The 14887-nt window shown below is 35.0% G+C and overlaps 1 protein-coding gene across 6 annotated transcripts in view; it reads right to left on the reverse strand.

The window, feature by feature from the left end:
* Positions 1-14887, reverse strand: part of CDH18 (cadherin 18) — a 981465-nt gene that overhangs the window by 30967 nt on the left and 935611 nt on the right. For all 6 annotated transcript variants that reach the window (XM_059173691.1, XM_059173693.1, XM_059173692.1 and 3 more), the window contains 2 exons: positions 14327-14448; positions 5729-5846 (listed from right to left, as the gene is read on the reverse strand). In XM_059173691.1, coding sequence (XP_059029674.1) covers positions 5729-5846; positions 14327-14448 — 240 coding nt within the window. The remainder of the gene's footprint in view (positions 1-5728; positions 5847-14326; positions 14449-14887) is intronic.

Here is a 14887-nt window from a genome sequence, read left to right on the forward strand (position 1 = left end):
TCTCTTTATCTATTTCTGTACTTTATTTAAGGAGTCCTTCATTGTTTGGTGCTGGCCTCAGTCTACCAATAACCAATGTTGTGGCTGGACCAGAACTTATGATTCTTATGATTGCAAGACACTCTTCAGCAATAAACATCAGGACACTTTGAAAAAAAAAAAAAGACTTATTACTTACATGTCCCGAAGATTACATGGTACACTTGGGTCCACACAGAGAGGTGGAGGGCAGAGGGAAAGAGAATGTGTGTGTCGGGGGAGGGGGGGCTTGAAGTTCTGTTGTTTGGGGGTCAAGGATAGGTCCTATGGTTTTGGGGGCTCAATCTATCCATGAATTTAACACATAAGAGGGGGAATTTAGAAAACAAGGAGAGAGAGAGAGAGGGAGGGAGGAAGGTCCAAATTATCAGTTCTCAAAATCAATTAAGATGTCTAAAACAAAGAGTCTCGGGAGGCAGGGTGAAGAGACCGGATCTTCATCTAGTCCTGTGGCTGGCAACGTGTTTATTCCAGCGAGCTCTCTTTGAAGTGAACGTCCCTTTGAAGTAGATGCCTCTTTGAAGTGGATGCCTTCGCAATGGATGTCTAAGTCATGCACTTGCATTACCAAATAAATAAATAAATAAATAAGAAAAAGAAAAAGAAAATCCAACTGTCTGGGTTTACGCGCACTACATTCATCTTTATAATGTCTTGATTTCTGTTAGGATATACCCTCTTTTCTTCTCTTTCTGATAGCTATGTATCTCCTTCATCTTTTTTTCCAATACTTTCTTGCTTTTTTTATTCATTTTCCATTTGCATTTTATTAACAGATTACTAAATTCAGTTTGTCATTAAAATGATATTGAATTTATAAATTAATATGAACATCTGAGCACTCTGATTCATTAATTTGGTAAATATATTTCTTGCATGGTTTTATATTTTCAGTAACATTGTTCCTTACATAGGATAAACTTGAACATTATATATTGGATTTTTTTTCTATAATCATTCAGAAGCATTTGAGGCTAATTTATTTCATTTGTCTTTGCCATTTTAAATTGTAGCTGATTTATTACTTATTCATATGTTTTAAATATAGGAAATCTATGTATTTTGAGGTATTTCAAAAATTGGCAAAGTATCCCATTATTACTTAAGATGTTTTTGTAGGTTCTCTTAAATTTTCATGTAGGCAATTTAATCATCAAGGTTAATCTTGTAATTTGTTTCTACTTATTATTGTTCTCCATTTTTTCCTTTCTTTCTGAATCGAGAACATTCTGTACAATACTGCTTAGTTGTAGTGACTGAAGTTATCCTGAAACCAGAAGAATTGCTTCGATGAACCTATCAGAAATTGCTCATTGTTGGAAATGTGACCTAAATAAAGATCTTGTTTTAAGACACCAAGTTTTGGATTTGTTTCGTTTTTCTAACAATAGTTGCTTCTTTTGAAGCAATAAGCTAACTATTTCTAACATTTTATATCAAACTTTCTATATCATCTTGTATTTGGTATATTTCACCTCAGCAGTATACACACACACACACACACACACACACATACACACACACATTTAAATATGAGATAGCTTTGATTAAAAATTATATTCAGTTTGATAATGGCTACTGTATATTTGAATTAATATCTACTTTCTTCTATCATTTTCTATGCTTTTATTTTCCATCTTTTATTCTCCTTTTTGATCTTCTGTTCTACTGATAAAATAAGTTTCATTATTTAGTTTTCTGAAAAACGTTTCTTGCTTTGGAAAATACAGATTTTTATGCTGTTAATTTTTAGTGTTTACTCTTCAAGTTTTAACATATGAAATGATTTTTAAGATTTTTTTCTTAAGTATTATATTCTGCAGAGATCCTGAAGGCAAAGACTAATACAATATTTGCCAAAATGTCAGTAGTTAAATGTAAAAAACTTATTTTTATACATTGGAAGACGTCTTTAATAATGAGTCCTCCTTCATTCCTAATAGCTTACTATTTTTAACTAACTGTAGAGAAGGCTAATATTAGCAAATTATTTTTCATCAGCATTTTGACCAGATGATTTTTATCAACTTATGCTATTTTAGTTTTTTAACCAGGAATCTAGTTTACTAATTATTGGAGTGCCTGGGTGGCAAGTCAGTTAAACAACTGACTCTTGGTTTTGGCTCAGGTCCTGATCTCTGGGTGGTGGAATGAGCCCCTCCCAGGCTCCCCACTCAGAAGAGAGCCTGCTTAAAACTCTCTCTCCCCTCCGGGCTCCCCCAGCCCCAGGCTCTCTTTAAAATAAATAAATATAATCTTTAAAAATTTTTAAAAATCATTGCTTTTTAATTATTTTTCATTTTCTTTTTAATAGTATAAATTTTTTTCTCTTTATCGTTGAGGCTTAATAGTTTTAAACTCTCATATGCTAGCATAGGTTTAATTTTGTGCTTGGCTTTGGTGTTTATGTTTATCATAAGGGTGCATATACTTATATGAGTATATTCATTTTGGTATGGCTATTCTATTTTTAATCTTGTCTTTACATAGTATTATCTGTAGCTGCCTTGTGTTTAGAGAAAAATCCATCTTTTATATGGTATCATTATTCTCTCAAGGTTCCAAAGTGAGTATTTTTTTAATCTATTTATTTATGTATGCATTTATTTATTTATTTATTTATTCATTTATTTATTTTTGGAGAAGAGGGGCAAAAGGAGAAGGAGATGGAGACAGAATCTCAAGCAGACTCCACGCCCAGCGTGGAGACCCACACGGGGTTCAATCTCACAACCCTGAGATCATGACCTGAGCCGAAACCAAGAGTTGTACACCTAACTGACTGAGCCCAACCAGACACTCCTAAAGTGCATATTTTAAAAATCATAATTTGTGGATGTAAAAATTGAAGCTTGGAAAGTTAGGTGACTTGGCTTATCTAGAATAATCAAGTCTGCTTTCATAAGCACATGTTTTCAGCTATGCATTTGAATCTTTTCTAGAAATCATTGTTATTCAAAAGAAGTTTTCCTGTGTTATTTACAATTTTATCAATTCCCAATATTTTTTTTTAAATTAGTCTTACACATAGATTAAAACTTCTTTATCCCTACACAATTGTCTAGAGGTCACATACTTGACATAGTATATAGCTGGTTTAAGCATTCACTGATATGGTTAAAATAAATGTTGAAAAATTTACTTCAGGGGGCGCCGGGGTGGTTAAGTGGTATAAGCCTCTGCCTTTGGCTCGGGCCTTGCGTTGGGCTCTCTGCTCAGCAGGTACTCTGCTTTCTCTTCTCTCTCTGCCTGCCTCTCTCTGCCTACTTGTGATCGCTGTCTGTCAAATAAATAAATAAAATCTTTAAAAAAAATTACATCAGTACAATAAACCCTTTTAAAAGTGTGCATATGTTTGAGGGGAGCTCCTTAAAATGACTTCCCACAATTAGTGATGTCAAATCATTGAATTAAGCCCTTGTGAATAGACCCATGTATTAAGTTCATAAATTCTCGATATAAATTTTTTAAGATTTCACCTACTTATTTATTTGACAGAGAGATAGAGAGAGAGCACAAGTAGGCAGAGAAGCAGGCAGAAAAAGAGGGAGATACAGGCTTCCTGCCAAGCAGGGAGTCTGACATGGGGCTTGATTCCAGGACCCTGGGATGATGACCTGAGTTGAAGGCAGTCGCTTAACCAACTGAGCCATGCAGGCGCCCCAGATATAAAAATTTTTTACAAAGAACTTTCAGTCACTAAGTGGGTCTCGACAATAGAAAATTCTCTTGTTTCTTTTAAAAATACTTTTGGAATTATACTTATATAGGTTAAATAAGTTGAATATAACACACCTTTATATCCAAGTCAAATCTTCATGATTGTATCATCAAATTAAAATTACTTAAAATGGGGGCGCCTGGGTGGCTCAGTGGGTTAAGCCGCTGCCTTCGGCTCAGGTCATGATCTCAGGGTCCTGGGATCGAGTCCCACATTGGGCTCTCTGCTCAGCGGGGGGCCTGCTTCCCTTCCTCTCTCTGTGATCTCTTCCCTTCCTCTCTCCTACTGTGATCTCTCTCTGTCAAATAAATAAATAAAATCTTAAAAAAAAAATAAAATAAAATTACTTAAAATGTAAAATAAAATCTTTATCAGGATGGGAAAAGATGGGGGGGGTGGACCTGGGTGGCTCAGTGGGTTAAAGCCTCTGCCTTCAGCTCAGGTGATGATCTCAGGGTCTTGGGATCAAGCCCCACATCAGTATTTCTGCTCAGTGGGGAGCCTGCCTCCCCCTCTCTCTCTGCCCACCTCTGTGCCTACTTGTGATTTCTGTCAAGTAAATAAATAAAATCTTAAAAAAAAAAGAGGCAAAAGAAACAACTGCAATATAAATAGAAGGATTGAGGTGTGATTTTAACTGACCAAGACAGAAAGTTGAATGCTCCCCAAATTACACAATTATCTGAACTATGGGAAAAATGCATTAAGTTTTTTTACATATTTCCTATAGTTAATTACATGAAATATATTTGGGATCATAGAATGGGATGTCCAAATGTATATAAATGTAGAGTGATAAATTATTATAATTTGTCATATAAAAACATGCACAAATATGCATTTCCATATAATATTTCATATTATAGTATATTCCATATAGTATTAAATACCATAAATACTATATTCCATATAGTATTTCCATAGGCAGAGCTGACCATAAGGAAGTTAAAATGAGAAAGAAGAATAAGCAGCTTTGTATTTTCGTGTAAACTATGATATGGTCACATGTACAATTTGGTATCCTTGTTATGATAATTTAAAGAAGCTAAGGAAAATGGACATAATGTTTTAGTGAGTTGAGATTTAGTGATATTATATATATAATATGTCTCCCTGAAGGTACAGAAAGGGAATTAAATGTTTACTCCTAAATGTACCCACCATTGTTTCTCTTACAGGATTTTGAGGCCAGTGTTAAATTCCAAATAATAACATATTCAGATAAGCATGACCAAAGATAGTTTTAGGGAAGAAGAAAGTTGATACAGATCAGAAAACTGCACATATTGACTGATTTAATGCTTCCTTTAAGGAAGGTGGAGTTTTATGCAACCTTGAGAAATCTACCAAACAAGGAACCTAAAACGTGAGAATCTTCTCTAGTTACTAAATTATGGTGTTCTTTTTTCCTTCACACAATAAAGAAGTTTAAACAAAAGCAATTCAAAATTTCCACAATATTCTGCAATTATGCATATTTTCTACCCACATTTTGAAAATATTCATAATAACAAGAGGAAATATAATTTGTACACCACATCTTGATAGCCTTGCTAATGCAAGATGAGTTCAAACATTGCATTTCCTTTCCTAACTGTCCCTAGGACATATTTTTCATTTTTCCTAATTTAAAATTTTTCTACCTCCTAGCAATTGCAAGCAACTCTCATAAACATGTTTGTCAGCTAAGATTTCTCTTAAAATTTGCCCAAGAGCATATTACATGTACATCTCTTGTTTAAAGGGATGCTTCTGAATAAACTCAATGAAAGTTATTTGTACATATGGCTCAATTTTAAATACAAGCTATTCACAGATCATAACACATTAACATCAAACTGACTTTGAATGCTGATTTGCAAGCTGTTCATGGGTATGTACGCATAAAGCAAAACTGCTCAGGCCTATTCCACACGAAGTCAAAACAGATATCACATAGGTTAGAGAGTATATGTAAATCACGTTCACCTTCATTGTCCTTCAGAGTGAAGTTTGGGTTTATAGATAGGCGTTCATCAAGAAAAAAGTTAAACCTTGGTCCATTTGCAAAATCGTCTTTATCAGTGGCACTGATCGTATGAATCACCTGAAGAGAAAAAGCAAAGACTAAATAGGAAAATTAATTTGACTTATTCCTTTGATTTTAATTATATTATAGCATTTTTCATTGCTATCATAAAAGGATTTTTAAAAGACCCCTTTATCCACCCTGAGTCTTTTTGAATTCAAGTAATAAATGTCCCAGCGAACTGGCCTGTTCTTGCATGAGATTTTAGGAAACAGGTTATGGAACAATTTATAATCATCCACGCTTTATTTTCTAGCATAGCACCAACACTTAATTTTTTTTTTTTTCTTTATCACCTACAGTATCTTGGGGCCAATTAACTGGAAGGTTTCGTAAGAACATCTGTTTGAGGAAACAGGAAGTATTGTTTGTACAAATATAAATATCCTAGTGTTCCTGTAGAACAGCTTTGTAGTGTATGTCGTTCTCAGTAAGTAAATGCAAAAACAGTGGAGCCATATTATTTTTACCATTTCAGTGGACCTTTGAGAGCATGACCTAGCCCTTCTATGTTAACATAGTTAAGATAAGGAATGTGAGACCCTAAAGGTTTGTGATGTGCCTCAAATCTGTTAAAATGGTAGCAGAAGCAAAACCAGACCACTCACAGTTTTATGGAATACTTCTCATATACAGTGCTGAGAGAAAGCAATTCTAAAATTTGGACTATGCACGTCATGGAGCAGAAAGTTAAATATATAAATGGCCATTCCAGGTGGCTTAAAAACAATGCAAATTCCATAGCGGTAGCCATTACACTCTTAGCAAGGAAGTATCCAAACTAATCTGCAAGATAATATTTTCCTCTTAAAAAAAAAAATCCTAATGCGTAGGTGTCCTTTTTTTAGTCCTTCCTTAGAGAAACTAAAAGAAAGAGAGGGAAAAGTAGCCATAAAAAGAATGTTTCCTGGGGTGCCTGAATGGTTCAGGCGGTTAGGCATCTGCTTTCAGCTCAGGTCATGATTCCAGGGTCCTGGGATCAAGCTCTGTACTGAGCACGGAGCCTGCTTCTCCCTCTCTCTCTGCCCCTCCCCTGCACCCTGCCCCTCTGCTCATGTTCTTTCTCTCTCAAATAAATAAATAAGATCTTAAAAAAGAGAGTGTTTCCTGCATGTGAAATATACTGTGTTCATTTCAAAAATTGCTATGATTTCTAAAAACATCTTGCTCAATTTCATCCCATTTCAATCTTTTCCAAGTGAAATAGTATACCAATACGTACAGCAGGTAAAAGCTAAATTCCCTCCATGCATCGAGTCCATTAGTTGGCCAGGGAGATGAAGATGAATGTAAAAGTACTAAGAAGGAGTCATCAGTGACAGTAGGACCAGAAAAGCATGTGTCTTCATGAAGGGGAAGTGAAGAAAGTGCTTTAGGCTATATAGAAAGTGATCTATTTTATCCATATCTGCATATGGCTCTCTATTGCTCAGAATATATTCTCAGAAAGAAATTTAGGTAAAAGCTTCCCCCAACCCCCACATATCCCAAGAAGTCTCTATCATTCTTCTCTTCACTTCACTTCAGACTATTAATTTTAAGATGAAAAATCTACATATCTCCTTGTTGTTACTTTCTTTTTTGTTTAAATTACACTTGGTCTCTGGATAGATTCTTTTTTCCCCCTTCTTATTGGCTTTGCCTTGATAGTAGAATAAATTGATGGATAATCAGAAGCAATTTGACAATTTTTCTTGAGTGCATGGAAAGCTCCGTGGAGTTCAGAGTGCGTGTAATCTGAGAAACATATCTACGTTCTCTACTTTTCAGGTATTTAATATTTAACTGAAATAAAAATATAAAGTTTTCAAGACTCTCTTCAGGGTTAAATGAAATAGATACACGTTTTTCTTTTTGAAAACAAATATCCTATCTCCCCTAATCCCTGCTCATTGTCATTCTCCAATGCACAATCCTATTTTCTCGATGATACCTCATAACCTACTAACAGGTTTGCAAATTCACTTCTTATTTTGGAATGTGATTTTGGAACAGATCAGCAAAGAACAATTAACTTAAACCAACTAAATTATTTTATAATTCCCCTTATGGCTTCTTTAGGACGACAATTTTCTTCCCATTTTAAATTTTTACAAACAAGTTATTCTATTTGTTAAACACTGATATAATTCATAATATAGCTTTACTATTTTGCTGTTGTCTTTAGTAAAATACACTTTCCATTTTTATACAAGTAATTTCAAATCTGAATTTACCAGGAAGCTCAGTCACGGCAAATTTGTCTTCTCAAAAACTTCTTGATCTTGTTTCCATAGCAAATGATAAGCTGATGGCTACATTTTGTTTATGAACCATTCGTCTTGAATTCCTGCAGAATGTGCCTCATGCATCCATACTTATTCTTCTATAATGCTTCTGAAAAATACTTCCAAAAACCTAGAATGTTGCTTGGCTTTTATCTAGAACTTGGAGATATCCTCTTATCCTCTTGATGGGGAAAGGTCTATTTCATTTTTCTGTTTACTAATCACCTTTCCTTTCAGGAGAAGACAGATTTCAATTGATTGTTTCCTTAGACTTATATTAGGAAAACCACCTCAGAAGTGAACATGTCTGTGATTTTTAAAAGATGTAAGCTTCTGGCAGATATCTAGATAAGTGCCATGTATCTGTCACCAATATTTTCTACCCTTTTTTCAGTTAGGATTTATCTACACTGTGCTACCTGTGCCCTCCATGTGTGTAATTTGTGGTAGCTTGTGGGTGATGTACAATCCATAACAATTTATTTTCTGTCTCTCATCATTTTAACTGAACTTAGATTATTTTCTATCTTGTGCATATTATGTAATTAGTGCATAAAGTATTTGATTATTTTGAAAGATCTGAGAGAAACACAGTCATAAATTTATTCTACTAAAGGGAGGAGGGAGTCCAAATTGATAGTTGGTATTTATTAATAATTATAAGCTGCAGTTGTTGGTAATGCCCATGAATAATGATTCACTTTTAGCATAAACTAATTAGAATCAATGTTGTATTTCTTTTATCAAATAAATGTATCACCCTCTTTAAATGTGTTTTCTATGGTCTGTTATTTCTTGACTACTTTATTAAAGGGGGAAAACATCAAAGTAGTCAGTTTCACAGATATACACAATGTTAGGTAAATGATCTAGTGCAACTAAACATTTAAATTAAAAGAATATTCTATGGAGCACATTGTATCTTATTTTCTTTAATGTAATTTAATTCTTTTTCCGTGTTCCAAAATTCATTGTTTATACACCATACCCAATGTTCTATGCAATACGTGCCCTCCATAATATACAGCACCAGGGTGTATCTTCTTTAAATTAATCAATGAATTTGCTTTATAATATAATCTCAAGTGGGATCATACATTTATTTAATAATAACACTAGTTTCTGTTGATTCAATGAGTTGATCTTTGTAAAATCTTTTTTTTTTTTTAAGATTTATTTATTTATTTATTTATTTGACAGAGAGAGATCACAAGTAGGCAGAGAGTCAGGCAGAGGGTGGGGGGAAGCAAGCTCCCTGCTGAGTAGAGAGCCCAATGCAGGGCTTGATCCCAGGACCCTGAGATCATGACCCGAGCTGAAGGCAGCGGCTTAATCCACTGAGCCACCCAGGGACCCCTGATCTTTATAAAATATTGGTGTAAAATCTCTAGTGATCAAGGTACTTTTTTCATACAAAGTTTATTATTAGTAAGTGGACATGATGGAGGTAGGTTGGTGTTAGGTAATATAATTTTCTATGATATATGTTGTGTTTCCTAAGTTTACTTTGTAATGAAACACACACACACACACACACACATACACACACACACAGGGGAAAGTCAATATCAGTAAGGTAGAAAGAATTCCCGTTATTTATATTTCCATTTCTATGGGTAGACCCATCTCATTTATTATGAATTCACTTTACTTTGGGAACTGACTTCAAATTTCATGTACGCATAGCTTTCTTCTTAAAATTTCTTCCGTACAGGGTAGTTAAAATATATATGTATGTATATATATAGATAGAGAGAGATAGAGAGAGAGATCTCTATATAATTTTTACAGAATGGGAAAATTTATTAAGTCAGAGAAATACATTGTTGCAGTTCAGGTATATTGATACCCGATTCAAGGTGAATTCTGCTCTTATAGGTGGTTTAAACTTCTGCTTCACAAAAGACACCATTCTCTGCCATGGCCACATGCTGTTATATTTAGACACAAAGCATCCATAATAAAGATGCCTGTAATTCTAAAAGCCATTGTTACAGGAAGAGGAGACATTGTACAGCTGGGCAATACAAATATGCTTCAGAAAACCTATTTCAACAAATCATTATTTAAATAGAGTTCCCTATTCCTACTCTGTATCAAAACACACAAAGTTTCTCCAGAAATGCTACAAACATAAGGTTAAATGAAACAAAGGCGGCAAAATTAAAGAATAGAAAGATTCAGACCATTTCCCTTGTAACAGGTTAAATCATACAAATTGACCACACAGATTGACAATGGTTTGTTTAAATATGGGTGTAATAAACAATATTTTCAAATGGCTTTTCATTACCTCAGTAACAAGTTTTAATTCATTTTGGTGAAACAAACGTTTAGAGAAACAGATACTTAAGCATATAAAGAACCCAAGTATCTTAATGTGACATCTAAAATCATACAATATTAAAGATAGCAATGATGATAACAATGAATACACTTTTTAAAGAGATAATATCCATGATCACATAAATAAATCTATATACATTAGATTTTAATCTCTGAGGAAAAGAAAGAAATCTCTGAAGAAAAGAAAAATACTATCTAAATGGCTAAGGGGACCCAGAAGATAAAGATATATTTCTGTCACAAATTTAGCCTTTTCTGAAAAATGGAATGACTTCTCATGCCCGAGGAGAATAAAATAATCCACATTTAAAGGCATTGAGACTCATCTAATCATATACTCAAAATTTCAGGCTTGGAAGTGTTGGGGTCACACGCCCAAGATGGCGCCGGTCGCGCCCCTAAGATGGCGCCGGAGCAGTACCGACAGCCTAAAAAACAGCCTAAAAAACATCCGCCCTGGCCACACCTGACCTTGTGCTCGTCACATGAGCACCATACGCCACCACTGCCTACCAGCCCCAGATACCTCCTGTTCAATACCTCTGTGATTGGCTGTATACTCCCTGTTCACGTGAACACCCCCCGTGATTGGCTGTTATGCCCTATATAAGGCAAGGGAACTTCTCCGCAAGAGGAGAAAAGAAAGATCGACCAGGGAATAAACAAGAGCTTGTGCATCGACCTGTGTGTGACCTGTGTGTGTGTTGGTGTTGCGTCATCTCTGCAGGCAGGGAGGGCGTGACATGGAAGGGCCCTAAAATTCTGATAATTTTCTTTATTTTAGAGATGAAGAAATATTTGTGGATGTTGCATAAATCATTTCTTAGAAATGCTATGAAGCTTAGGTGGTCAGTGCGGAGGGTAAAAACAGAAGGTCCCAGGCTAGCAAGTTGGCACTGACTGGAGAGGATGACCTGGAAAGAATGCATAAATAAGCTTTCCTGGGATCAAGAGGTCAATGGAAAAGGTCAAGGTCACTGACCAATATGGAGAGAGTTCAATCTAGAAAACTAATACCAGTGTTTTAGATTTGGGAACACATGTGAACATTCACAGGAGAAAAATCAATGAATCCAAGAACAAGGACTGAGCGTTATTTGCCCAAATTTCAATACTTTTACCTGTAAAGGTGGCTAGGACTAGCAGTATGTATTGTTTCCAATACAGTATCTCACTCTACCCTAAACATTTTGAAATTACGTTGAAGTTAAAAAAAATAAAATAAAAGGGAAAAATAAATGTATTACATTTAAAAGGGAATATCTAAAAATGGTTGATGCAATTATTAGCTTAAGTTTGGATTTTTAAATCTTTGTATCACATTTCAGATGATCTAATTTTGAATTCTCTGAATAGCCTATGGATCAAAAAAAAAAAACAAGATTCTGTAGGGGATTTATATCCTTGATAGATTCTGATATTAAAGTTATGTTTTATCATAAAAAGAGCAGAAAACAAATTTTCCTCTTTGTACTTTTCAATACAATGTATTTTCACTATTATTCCATTTAAATATTTTAAATATTTATTGCCTAAGTGATTCTTAGCTTATTTAGGTGTCCTTATTTCCGATGGACTTTTTTTTTTTAGCAATTTTTTTTCCCCTAGCAATACTTTTGAATTGGTAGCAATACTTTTGAATTGGTATCTTGCTTTATTTATTTATTTATTTATTGTCATACTGAAAATAATGAAGCCAATCCTGTGCAAATTATTAAAACTTTCTTTGTGGCCCTGACACAACTGAAATAGGCTTCGGTAAATAAATCATTATCTATCTGTACTGAAAAATTCTTCCTGCTTTTGAAATGGTGGTACGGAAAATGTTTAAGCTTCTGAAGTGATCATCTTAATATATTGCATAATATATAATAATATATTAATTGTTACAAATTATAATATAATATAATATAATATAATACATAATCTGTAAGTACTTTTGGATACAATTCTCATTCACTTTTTCCTTACATTTTCTAATTTTTTTATGGGCAATGAATATGAAAAAAAGTTTTCCATTTATATATACACAAATACCTCCTCAGAGGGTATTAAAACATAAACAATGATTACCTTAGCACATTATTGGTTGTTCTTTCTATAAAAATACATGGGCAATGCTTCTCAGTACTATAAGACAAACTTTAAAATGAATTAAAGTAGTTTTGGATGGGGGTGCCTGGGTGGCTCAGTCTGTTCAGAGTCTGATTTTTGACTTTGGCTCAGGTCACAATCTCAGGGTTGTGAGATCAAGTCCCATGTTCTGCTCTATGTAGGTGTAGAGCTTGCTTAACATTTTCTCTCTCTGTTTCTGTGTGTCTGCCTCTCCCTCTGCCCTTTCCCCCCTCCAAATTTTTTTGAAATAAATAGAGTAGTTTTGGATGAATAGTCATTCTGGCTTGCCAAAGACAGTAAAAGGGACCATCTGACTCCAATAGACCTAGACCTTTTCTATCTCTCTAGATTCACCCTTGACAGACTTTATTTTTATGTATTTTTGTAATTTTTAAAAAGATTTTATTTATTTATATATGACAGAGAGAGACACATGAGAGAGGGAACACAAGCAGGGGGAGTGGGAGAGGGAGAGGAGCAGGCTTTCCGCCGAGCAGGGAGCCCTGTTGTGGAGCTCAATCCCAGGACCCTGGGGTCATGACCAGAGCCAAAGTCAGACACTTAACGACTGAGCCACCCAGGCACCCCTACCTGCGACAGACATTAAAGTGCTCCTCATGGAATCCATGCCTCCCCATAGTCTCTTCTTCATTAAGTCTGGGTGTGACCAATAGAATATGGCAGAAGTTTTGATGCATCCTTCACCTGATGACATTACATTTTACAAGACTGTTTTCTAACAGACTTTACAGATCTCTCCTTACTTGCTGATGAAATGGTTATTGAGGAAACCCATACATATAGCAAGAAACTGTGAGTGGGATATTGAAACTCCAGGAAACACTGAAGAGCTGAGGAAGATCCTGAAGCTCCGAGGTCTATAGTGTTGTCTATAGCAAACATAATGCTACCAATAACTAGGTGTGCTTAGAAGAGATTTCAAGCCTCAGGTAAGAACTTGATCCTTATTGAAACCTTGACTGCAGTCTTATGAGACCCCTGCAAAGATCAAACTAAGCCATGAGCAGACATCTGACCTACAGAAACTCTGGGATCGCAAATAAGTATTGTGTGAAGCTGCTAAGTTTGTGTAATTTGTTATAAAGCAGAAAAACACACACACACACACAAAACAAAACAAACAAAAACCACAAATGTGTGTCCCCTTCTCCTTTCTTTATGTGCTACAGCCACACTGGGCTTTCCTCAGAACTGCCATGCTCTTTAAGCTAGCTGCCATGCTACATCCAAACTCAAGACCCCCATTCAAGGTCTTCTCTGCTTCTTCTGCTGTCCCCACGTTCTTAATACATATAGACCCTTTCTGTTGTTCCAACCTCATCATCTCTTAGTACCAATATTACTCAGTGGTCACTCACATGTCACTCTTGCAGGCCTTCCAAAATGGACCAATCAGTCCGTTCTCCAGACCTTTGTCTCAAAGCTTCATTAGTACAAGAAAATTCACAGTTTCCTCCTTATTTAATACAGGGCTTCACATAAAGCATTCAATATAATTTTATTGGTATGATGAATGTATGCATGAATGAGTTCATTTTTAGATTTATATTTGGGTTCTGGAGAAAATTTTTTTTTCAGTGATTCTCAAAAAAAATCTATTTGGTATTCAGAATAAAGCTTTATAACATTATTTTCAGCTGAGCACAAAAATAACATTGAGGGCTTTTGAGGATTATACCAAAAAATAATAGAAATAGAGCTGCTTGTTTTTCTTCCAGTCCAATGATAGGAAGGAAACAATGAACTTACCTGGCCAGGCTTTGAATTTTCACAGACAACAATATCATATTCCCTGGCAAGTTCGGGTGGATTGTCATTGACATCCAGAACTCTAATACCCACTGTGACATGGCTCAGCAAACCAGGATTGTCTGCAAAACACACAGGAATTTATTTAGTGTTTCCATGCACATTTTAGAGGCTTGGTTTAAAGCAAATCTCCTTAATACTGTAGCTTGTCACTAGCTCCATATGCTGCAACAGGACGTTTGGCAAAGGGCAACTTTATGATGGCACTCTTTGCTAGAATTCATTAACTTACAGAAAAATGAAAAATGAACACCAAGGCATGACCTGCATGCTAAAGTGATTATTTTGTCATACCAAGGAAATTACATGTTATTCAGGAGCTGGAGTGGGAGAAATTCATTGTATGCAGTCAGAGTCCAAGGGATGAACAATTGGTTTCATCATTAATCTAAGAAAAGCATAGCAGTTGGTTCAAAAAAAGATTACATAATCTTTAAGAAGTTTGAGTTTTTAAATTTAAATAAATTTGGTGGAAATAAAAATATTGCCATTTTTGCACAA

The sequence above is a fragment of the Mustela lutreola genome, chromosome 5 (assembly GCF_030435805.1).
Source record: "Mustela lutreola isolate mMusLut2 chromosome 5, mMusLut2.pri, whole genome shotgun sequence".
Lineage (NCBI taxonomy): Eukaryota > Metazoa > Chordata > Mammalia > Carnivora > Mustelidae > Mustela > Mustela lutreola.